This window comes from Micromys minutus (assembly GCF_963924665.1).
Source record: "Micromys minutus genome assembly, chromosome: 4".
NCBI lineage: Eukaryota > Metazoa > Chordata > Mammalia > Rodentia > Muridae > Micromys > Micromys minutus.
The window spans coordinates 14,698,536-14,710,144 of NC_137973.1; the positions used below are offsets into that span (position 1 = coordinate 14,698,536).

The window sequence follows — 11,609 nt, forward strand, 5'->3', positions numbered from 1 at the left end:
GTTTGATAGTATGCATTGAAAACTTTCTTTGTACTTATGTATGTTGAGGTGTGTTTTGTGACTGACTATATGGTCAGTTTTGGAGAAGGTACTGTGAGGTGCAGAGAAAAAGTTATATTCTTTTAGCATGAAATATTGTTTAGATTTCTGTAAAATCCATTTGCTCATTATTTCTGTTAGTCTCACTTTGTCTCTGTTCATTTTCTGCTTCCATGATATGTCCATTGGTGATATTGGGGTGTTGAAGTCCGCCATTATTATTGTGTGTGGTGTAATATATGCTTTGAACTTTAGTAGAGTTTCTTTTATGAATGTGGGTGCTCTTGTATTTGGAGCATAGATGTTCAAGATTAAGAGTTCATCTTAATATATGTATATATATATATTCATGCTCATATATATACATATATATATATGAGTAAAAAGTGTTCTTTCTTATCTTTTTTTGATAACTTTTCTTTGAAAATCTATTTTATTCGATATTAGAATGGCTATTAAATCTTGTTTCTTTGGAACATTTGCTTGGAAAATTTTGTTCCCAGTCTTTTACTATGAGGCAGTGTCTGTGTGTTTTGCTGAGTTGTGTGTCTTGTATTCAGTAAAATGTTGGATCCTGTTTACATATCCAGATTTATAGTCTATGTCTTTTTATTGGGGAATTGAGTCCATTGATGTTAAGAGACATTAAGGAATAGTGATTGTTTTTTTCCTGGTGCTTTTGCTATTAGAGGTAGAATTATGTTTGTGTGCTTTTCTTTTTTGGGGTTTATTGCAAGAAGATTGTTTTCTTGCTTTTCCTAAGGTGAAGTTTCCTTCTTTGTGCTGAAATTTTCTATCTATTATTTTTAGTAGAGCTGGATTTTTGGACAAATATTGTGTAAATTTGGTTTTGTCCTGGAATATCTTGGCTTCTCCATCTATGGTAATTTAGAGTTCTGCTGGATTTAGTAATTTGGGCTGGCATTTGTGTTCTCTTAGAGTCAGTATGACATCTCTCCAGGATCTTCTAGCTTTCATAGTCTCTGTTGATAAGTCTAGTGCAATTCTTATTGGTTTGCCTTTATACGTTAGTTGTCTTTTTTACCTTACTGATTTTGGTATTCTTTATTTGCTTTGAACATTTTGTGTTTTGACTATTACATGTCTTGTGCAATTTCTTTTCTAGTCCAATCTATTTGGAGTTTTGTAGGCTTCTTGTATGTTCATGGTCAACTCTTTCTTTAGGTTGGGGAAGTTCTCTTCTATGATTTCATTTTAAGATATTTACTAGGCCTTGAAATTGTGAGTCTTTGCTCTCTTCTACATCTGTTGTTCTTAGGTTTAGTCTCCTCATTGTGTCCCCTATTCTCTGTATGTTTTGGGTTAGGAACTTTTTGAAATTTGCATTTTCTCTGACTGTTGTGTCCATGTTTTCTATGTTATCTTCTGCTCCTGAGATTATCTCTTTCATCTCTTGTTTTCTCTTGGTGATTCTTGCTCACCTCTTTAATATGTTTTTTATCTCTAGGGAAGTCTCATTTTGTGATTTCTTTATTGCTTCTATTTCTGTTTTCAATTCATTTATCTGTTTCCTGTGGCTCTTTAAGCAATTTCTTAGTTTTCTTTTAAGGGCTTCTTGTTTACTTATGCTCTTCTGTATTTTTTTAAGGGAGTTATTTATTTGCTTTCTGAGGACCTCTATCATCAACATGAGGTATGATTTAAGTACAAACTTTTTTTTTCTTGTGTGCTGGTATATCTACTACTTGCTTTTGTGGGAGAACTGGGACATTATGTTGCCAGATTGTTCTGGTTTCAGTTCCATAGGTTCTTTGCTTGACTCTTGCCATCTTGTTATCAGTGATGCTAATTGATCTTCTTGTCTCTGACTGGAGTATGTCTCTCCTTGGGTTTGTGGGCCTATGAACTCAGGAGAAGGATTGCCCTGGGTATTCAGCTCTCTGAATTGAGGCCATGAGTGCTGAGTGCTGTAAGCTGGCTCTGGCTCTGGGCACTGTTGGAGGCTAGAACACTCATTTCTCCAGCAGCAATGTGATACCTGTAACTTGAGAGTTTTAGGTGGCCTCTCCATGAATATTCAGTTCAAAGTGGAGATTTACCTGTGGGCTCAGGAGGGAGAGCGAGCACTCCTGAGGCTCCTATGAATGCAAAGCTCTCTGCAGGCAGGCCATGAGTCCTGATTGCTTAATTCTATATTTCAACAGCTATGACTTTCTTTTTTAAAGAGCTATTTTGTAACCTGAAGACAAAATAGTTTAAGTTGAGATTTGTACGGAAGCCATGTTTTTCAAAATTTACTCCTTTACTATTTTTTATTGCATATTTTATACATTTTGTTTGCAAATGTTATCCCCTTTCTCAATTTCCCCCTCTGAGTCCCCTCTTTGCATCTGTTTTTTCCCTGATTCTTTGAGGGTGCCCCCTCACTGCTACATCAGCACAATGGCGTTTCCCTACCTGGAACCTTCACAGAATAAATGACTTCTCTTCCCACTGATGCCAGAGGATGCCATTCTCTGCTACAGATGGGGCTGCATCCATGGGACCCTCCATATGTACTCTTTGGTTGGTGGTTTAGTTCCTGGGAACGCTGGAGTTCTGCTTGGTTGATATTGTTGTTCTTCCGATGGAGTTGCAGACTATTTTTTCTTAAAGAGCAATAAGTAAAATAAATGTAATCTTTAAAATTTGCAACGACAATATACGTTTTGTCAGCCTAGGCACAAACTGAACTACAAATTGTTTTCTTCCACCCACAGTGATTTTACTCTTATTTTAAAATCATACAGCTTCTACTATTTACCGGCCTTTAGACTTTTATACACTGAGTGTAACTTGTTGTTTTTGATGATGATTATAATGGGCATTTCCGAGAATCCAGTGCAATATATTTTTGCTTCTCATATTGAAATATTACAAAGACTAGCACTGTTATTTTTCTTCAGAAAACTTTTATCAGGATTTATTTTAGAGTTGATAAAACATATGGATAGGCCAAAAAATAATATTTAGTGACCTATGCTCTTAACATTTAAGACATAAATGACACTATTGATGCTATATTAAATGTAATGTTACAATCTCATATATCTAAATAAAGGTTTAAAGTTAATTCATATTTAATTTAAGTTATAACATATTATGTCTTTATCTCTGCTTAATAATGCTTAAAACCATCAGCAACAATTGTTACAACAGATCATTTCAAGTTTCTGTAACTAGTTTATTACCTAATACACCAACAACAAAAAGAAGAAAATATTCTACATCTTATAAATGTTCTATATATTGCAATGTTTTTCTAGCCCTTTTATGTGCATAAGTTAGATATCATGCCTTTATAAAAATAATTCTATTCATAAACTTTGTCAAAATAGCCCTTAAACAAATTAGAATATTTAATTTTTGTTCTTTCTTGTAAGGTTTCACAGTTCAAGAGAAGAATCTAACCTTATTATAGATTGAGTTATATGTAGCAAATGTTAAGAAACCTAAAAGAAAGGAAATATAGTTTCACGACACACTTAACATTCACATCGAAATTAATATTCATTACTCTAAGTTCTGTGATGCAAAACCTACATTTCTTATTTTATCCTCTATTTAATAAAATAAGATTCTTTCACCTCACTGTATCCAGGGAAATATTGTATGAAAGTAAGAATAATTGGTTATATATAGAAGAATAAACTCTATAAAGTAGAGCCATAATCAGGGAAAGATATGTCTAAATTTTTATTTTAGTCAGCCAATTAAATAACTCTTGTGGGGAATATTTTTATATGTATGTATTTTTATTTACTATTTATGTACACAAAACACATTTTATTGATGAAAATAAATTATACATTCTTAAGCACTGGAATTTGTAGGTATGACTACATGCATAGAATCAATCACCCAAAACAATATATAAATTTTCTCAATCAAAACATCTTGTGTACTTTTTTTTTTTTTTTTTTTCAGATAGCATCTAACAATATGTCTCAAGGTTCAGCCTCGGGAAAGGTAGGGTTTCAGGAGTGAACTGTCACTCTTAGTATCTCATTGAATCTCAATGAAGTTTTGTTGTTTTTTTCTTTTATAATGCATTTTTCTGCATTTATACTACATTCCAAAAGCAGCCTCAATCTCCCATCTTCTATCAACCCCACTGCCACCAGTCCCCCATTACCCCCTTTCCTCAGAGAAGGGACAATACATCCCCTCATCCTACCTCAGAACATTTATTCCCATTATGAAAGAGTACCTCCTCCACCACTTTAGCCCAGGCAAACAGGGGAAGGGGACCCAGTAGCAGGCAACAGAGTTAGAGACAGCCCCTGCTTCAATTGCCAGAAAATTTACATAAAAACCAAGTTGTATATCTGCTATAAATTTGGAGTAATCCTAGGTCTACCACACATACGCATCCTGGCTTACTTCCAGGTCAGTGGTTCTGTCTCTGCCATCCCCTATGGGCATAGACGATCTGACCCTGAAGGACTTAGGTCAAATTTCTTTTTTCTTTTGAGGTTTACTTTGTGATCATGTATATGGTTCATTTTGAAGGTTCTTTGAGGTGCTTTGAAGAAGTTATATCCTTCATGAATGGGTAAAGATTTTGTAGATATATGTTAGGTCCATTTGATTCATAACCTCAGTTTCACTATTTCTCTGTTTAGGTTTTATCTCTGTGACTTATCCATTGGTGAAAATGTGGTGTCAATGTCTCCTATTTTCAATGTGTGGGGCTCAGTGTGCCATTTAAGGTTTAGTAAGTTTTTTAATGAATGCAGAAATCCTTTCATTTGATGTATGTATATTCATAATTGGGATATCATCTTGGTAGATTTTTCCTTTGATAAGTATTATGTGCCCTTCTTCATTCCTTTTGATTGCTTTTTGTTGACAGTTTATTATATCTTAAAATATCTATTCTACCTTAATCTTGGGTCGGTTTGGTTGGAAAACTATGGTCTATCCCTTTACTCTGAGATAATGTCTTCCTAGTTTTGCTGAGTTGTGTTTCTTTTATGCAGCAGGATGAGAGATCCTGTTTTTACATCCATTCTGTGAGCCTGTATTTTTTAATGCAGGCTTGGGGATTGTATCTATTGACATTGAGGACTATTAATGATTAATGTTTGTTAATTCCTGTTACTTGATGTTGTTGGTGCTGGTGGGTGTGCATTTGTATGTGCCCCTCTTTTGTTTTCACTGGCTTGGAATTATTTATTTAATATGTCTTATTGTATATATCTAACCTCTTTTGGTTTAAATTCTTCAAGTATTTTTTGTAGGGCTAGATTTTTGCATAGCTATTGTCTAAATTCGAGTTTGTCTTGGTTGTTTTCTTCTCCTATGATCATTGAGAGTTTTGCTGGGTATAGTAGTTTAACATAACATCTGTAGTTTTCTTAGAGGCTAAAAGTCATTTGTCAAGGCCAATTTCACTTTAAAGTCTCTGATGAAAAGTCAGGTGTAATTATGATAGGTCTGCATTTGTATCCGACTTAGTTTTTTCTCCTTGAAGATTTTAGCATTATTTCTCTGTTCTTTAGAATCTGTGTTTTGATTATTATGTTGCAGGAGGGTTTTATTTTCCTTGTCCAATCTAATTTGTGTTCTGTAAGCTTATTGTAATTTTATGTTTATAAGCATTTCTATCTTTAGGTTGGAAAATGTTTCTACAATGATTTTGTTGAGAATATTTTATGGTTCTGAGAGATAGGACACTTTAGCCTCTTCTACTACTGTTATTCTTTTTGTAAAGGTTTACTTTTCATTTTTTTCTTTTTCTTTTTTGAATTTTTAAATTTACACTTCAAATGTCATTTCCTATCCTGGTTCCACACCAAGCCACCCACTCACTCCCACCTTCCCACCATGGCATTTCCCTACTGTTAGATCTTTTCACAATATTTCAGATGTGCTGGATGGTTTTTGTCAGGAAATTTTTAGATATAACAATTTCTTTGACAGATATAATGATTTCTTCTATTGTATTTTCTACTCCTGAGATTCTCTTCCATCCCCTGTATTCTTTTGGTGATATTTGTGTCTATTTTTTCTGTTCTCTTTCCTAGGCTTTTCATCTCCAGGATTTGCTCAATTTATGTTTTCTTTGTTGCTTCTGTTTCTATCCTAAGAGCTAGACAAGATTTATTCATTTCCTTCAGCTACCTATTGGTATTTTCCTGTATTTTTAAGAGATTTATTAATTTTCTCATTAAAAAACTCTTTTATTGTATTTTCCTGTATTTCATTGAGGAATTTCTTCATTTCCTCTTTAAAGGGAACCTATCATCTTTATAAGGTTGGGTTTAAGATCATTTTCTGGTTCTTTGGTTATATTAGGATACCTAGGTCTGGCTGTAACGGGATAGTGTTGCTCCGAAGGTGCCATGTTACCCTGGCTCTTGTTTGTGTCTTTACAATGTCTGTTAATGTCTGGTTATCCCTGGATTTTTCTGGTATAAGGCAGGCAAAATGATCCTATTGGATGTTCCTCAAGCAGCAGGCTTTGGGGTGAGCAACTTTGTACTGGACATTCTCGATGCAGATCACCTAGTTTTACCTTGTTCAGTGGGCCTGATAGAGGCCTGTAGAAGAAGTAACATTCAGAACTACCAAACAGGAAAAATCAGGTTAAATTTCCTTCACCCCACACTCCCCTGAAACTTCCATGGGCTCTGCCAGCTGCCTTGATCTAGATGTCTACTTTCTCCGGAGCTCAACTGTCTATTGTTCAATGAATTTATAAATACAGAGTAAATTATAATAGTATTACAAAATGGTACATTGCAAGGTTAATTGAGGCAGTAGATTATTACATTTTATTAAGTTAGCTATTAACTTTAAATCCTGATTGGAACTTTTCCTCTCTTCTCTCTCTCCAGTTCCTCCCTCTCACCTCCTAATCTATCTCTCTCCCTCTTCTCGACAGAAAAGGATATGGCTTTCCTGGATATCTTCCAGTCTCATATATAAATTCAGGAAGACAAGGCACATATTCTATTGAAGCTAGATAAAGGCAGTTAAGGGAAAAAAATTCAAAGGTAGGCAAAAGAGTCAGGAACAAGAAGACCAAGATGGTCAGCTATTACATCTGTACAGAGGGCTTTGGTCTGCCTTATTCATGCTTTTTTAGTTCACAGTTAAGTCTCTAAAAGCACCTATGTGCCCAAGTTAGTTGATTTTGTAGGTTTTCTTGTGGTGATCTTGATCCCACTGACTCCTTCCATCTTTCCTTCCTTTTTTCCACAGGATTATCCTAGCTACAGTTGATGTTTAGCTGTGGGTCTTTGTATCAGTTCTCATCAGTTTCTGAGTGTAGCCTCTCAGCTGACTGTTATGTTAGGCTGCTACCCAAAAGTATAGCAGAATATCATTAAGAGTGTAAGGATCTTACAAATGATTCTCAAATTTGGCCAGTTATTGGTTGGCCAGTCCCTTAATTGTACTACTCTATCTTTTATCTCTGCACATCATGTATGTAGGGCAAATTGTGAACAAAGAAAAAGAAAGAAAACAAAAGATAAACTACTGGTATTTTCCCTTTGTCTATGCTAGTACCTAATTCCGAAGGATAAATAAAAGCCACCTTATTTTCACTGTTCTCTTGACTTTGTTATTAAGGAATTGGTTGTTGTTTCTCACAATCCCACTTTTCATATCATTTTGTATTTCTGTTGTGAACTAATGCATGCTATAATTATTCTTCTCAGCTTTTTTAATTTAAAATGTGTGTGTTTGTATAATCAATGACTAGTAATTTGCTTTCTTTTTAATTCTTAATGACTGAATTGGGGTATTTCTTTGAATTCCACAAAGAATATACTGTACAAACACATCTGTCACAAAATACTTACATTGGACACACATTATATTATAAGCTAGCCCACAAAGCAAACTAATATAAACACACCAAGTGCTGAACAATCTCAGTTGTGGATAACTTTGCAGAATTCTACTAACCTATAAGGGGTTATGAAGAGTAAAAGGGGGCAGTTAAAGAACTAATTATTTTAAATATTAATTAATTGAGAAACGCTACTGTGTTTTCATACAGGTATTAACATTTTATAATACACAAATAAGTATCATCTCCAGAGAGAGAGAGAACACGGAAAATATCTTCAAATACTAATGGAGAATTTGAGCTGGATCTCTGTCATTGTGACTTGATATCTGCCCTCAGAAGGCTGAGCTCCCAGAACAGTTGTAAAGGTGCTTTTCCACCTTCTTTATGAAAGAATACTCAACAAAAAGGAAAGGTGGAAGATGGAGGAGTTGTTTGACACAAATAAGCCTAATGACACTAGGTCTGGTGAGGTAATATTCAGACTTAAAAAAATAGTAATCTATGGTTACATTATATCTTTTGATGATATTTCCTGAAAACGCATCATAGGCATACTTATAAAACTAAACATTAAATTCAGTTTATCATGTAGAATAAAATATCGCAGTATTATTTTTCTTTGGAGATGGCATTTGTGATACAGACAACTCTGTATCTATGATCATGAGGGAAAATATCAACAGAATTTTACTTAAGAATGTTTTCTACATAGAAACTGCTTATTAGGTAGACACAAAGTGAGACAGGGAGACAGCTCTAGAGGTGGCTCAGTATCTAAGAGCATTTACTTGTCTTCATGAGGACCTAAATTTGGATTCCGGCAACCACAGTGTATTTTACAAGCATTCACGCCTCCATCAAAAGATTCTACAACTTTTATTGTCCTGGTTATATTGCCAGGCATACTAGAAATGCATATATAGAAATTGGAAATAGCCAAGGTGTCTTTTGATACATCTTTAATAAATAACAGTATCATATGACACTACAGCCAATGATTTCACATCTAAATATTTTCTTTCCAAGTAAAAACAAGTTTCTATCATAGCATTTTTGTTGCTGTGACAAAACACCATAGTCAAAAGTAACTTGGGGAGGAAAGTATTTATTTGTCCTACATTATAGTCCAGCAGGAAAGGCAGTCAGGTCAGAAACTCAAGCGAGGACAGAGTCTCATTCAAAGGGCACAAAAGAATGCAACATAATGGCTTCTTCCTCCTCACTTCCTCAGTTTGCTTTTTTTTTTAAAGCACTTTAAAATATATTATTTATTTATTTAATGTATAGGAGTACGCTCTAGCTGTTTTTAGACACAACAGAAGCGGGCGTCAGATCCTATTACAGATGATGTGTGAGCCACCCTGTAGTTGCTGGGATTTGAACTCAAGTCCTCTAAAAGAGCAGTCAGTGCTCCTAAATGATGAGTCATTTTTCCAGCCCCAACATATATATATATATATATATATATATATATATACATGCATTGCTAACATTGCAACAACTGTACTGCTCAACAACAGAAATGAGCCCTTCTCACATAAGAGAAGTCTCTGAAGACGTGGGGAGCTACATAAACCATTCACTTCCAGATCTTTAGAAGTGGTACCTTTGGGACAACTGTGACCTCAGCTTATTGGCATAAGATGTAAGCATGTGGCCCAGAATCCAAACAGGATTAATGCCTGGGTACCCAGGCCATTACTGAACAGGCACAGACCACCTACAGTCTGAGAAAGAGAACTTAATTCAACTTTCAGAGCTTTAAAGAGCCAATACACATTCCTCCTACAATTTCCAAAGACTTCTCTTAAATGCTCACAGAACGGAGGGCAACTTTGTTTCTGGGCCTTCTACCATCTGGCCAGATTTTCTTTATGGCCCAATAAAAGGCCACCGGCCCCCTTTCTTGTGGCTCTTCCCTCTCTTATTTAATTTGGCTGTTATTTAACCTTCCATTCTCAGATATAATATTTTTTTCAGGCCTTTCTTGATTTCATTCCCAAACCTTGTCCAGATCCTGTGTTCCTGTGTATTCTTTGATGGCAGCTATATTATCTGTAAAACCAGGTAATGTCAATCTTTCCAGCTAGACTATAAATTCCATGTGCAATATGTTTACCACAAGTCTAACACAATTATTTATTTTTCAGTTAAACATGTATTTCAATCTAAATCCCTCTTCTCAAAGGACTAGGAATGAACACATAGTCAGAGGCATTACACTTGAAACAAACTCATTTGATTAAATGTCTAGATAACCTATTCAATCGCCATAGGCCATGTTTTAGAAAAATAGCTTGCATTTTGTGTGTGTGTGTGTGTGTGTGTGTGTGTGTGTGTGTGTGTGTGTGTGTGTTTGATTTCTTTTGCTCTGCTTTTTGATTGCTTGTTTGGTTTGGTTTGGTTTTTGTTATAGGCGACTAGCTGACACCAGGTGTACCTGGAACTTAAGTGATTTTATTCATACTGGAAAGCAGTGGTTAGTGGGAGGGGATGCTAGAAAAGTACTTGCATACAATATAGCATAAGCAAAAGGGCTTGTAACTGGATCCCAGCCCTGCCCCCTCCCAGATGAGCCAGCCACCCCTGGCAGAGACAACTAACCTCTCTGAGCTTCTATTTCTCCATTAACAGAAGTGTAACAGTAACATCTCTATTGTTATTGCTAAAATTAAAACACACAATGCCAGTAGATAGAGAAAGCTTAGTAACAAGGACTGTTATCAGTTCTTAAGATGTTAATGTTAAATTCTATCATGTAAGCCCTACAGGTCCCTTTAGATTTACTAGGTGTAAATCCAAAAATAAAATAAAATAAAATAAAATAAAAGGTAAAGGTACAGAAAATCTTGGTGTCTTCAAATCTTCAAATTTTGGCTAAGCATCAAGGTAAAAAAGAACAAGAAGTCACACTTCATTTAATCTAAGGATGTTACAGGCTCTCTGTCTTCAGATATAAATTATAACAGTACAGAACAAGCAGCGAATTCGAACAATTGAGAAACTAAGTCTACAGGGTGTTAATTCTGGCAAGAGTCTTGCCAATCTGTTTTAAAGTCACCCCTGCCTTCCTTTTAGTAGACGTGCACCATGCCATAGAGGAATGTCCAAGAGGGGACATAGGTAATGAAACGTCTTTGTGACTTAAAATATTTGTTACACCTTCTTCCAGCTTTGAGAATTAGGAGCGGGGAGAGCAGGACGGAGGCAGGCCGGTAGAAGGGGAAGCTGTAGAGGCCGGTGAGGTGGAGGATGCTGGCTGCGGCTCCCGACACTGAGGTCCTGCAGTAATCCAGGACCACGGCTTTCCCTTGCACAGCTGCCTCAATGATGAACCGCGACCCTTCCTGCTTGGCCACTATCTTGGCCATCACACCAGCTGGGGCTCACCTTCTGCCTTCTGGCGGACTCCCAGAGAACCGGAACACAGCAGCTCACAGTCCTCTTGTTCTGTGTTCCTTCGGACAGGAAAAAGAGGAGCATCCAGCAACGTCATCTTGTGCTGGAGGCTCTCAGTTTGCTTTCTTAGGGCACCATCACAACCAGCCCTTGCGTATCATGCTCACAGTGGGTTGTATTCACACACATCAATTATTAATAAAGAAAATATCCTATAGACTTACCTGTGGGCCAGTCCTGTAGAAAACTTTTCTTAATTAAGATACCTTCTTCTGAATGACCCTAGCTTGTGTCAAGTTGACTTCAAATAACCATCATCATTTCCACGTGCAATGCCTTAACTTTTGATCACTTTAAAGATTTG

The 11,609-nt window shown here is 35.9% G+C and overlaps 1 protein-coding gene across 1 annotated transcript; it reads right to left on the reverse strand.

Moving 5' to 3' along the window:
* Positions 1–10,920: 10,920 nt before the first annotated feature.
* Positions 10,921–11,217, reverse strand: LOC308419613 (ER membrane protein complex subunit 6-like; the record flags this gene model as incomplete). Its single annotated transcript, XM_080915353.1, has 1 exon — positions 10,921–11,217. The coding sequence occupies one exon, from the start codon at positions 11,215–11,217 to the stop codon at positions 10,921–10,923; it is 297 nt and encodes a 98-aa protein (XP_080771479.1).
* Positions 11,218–11,609: the final 392 nt, after the last annotated feature.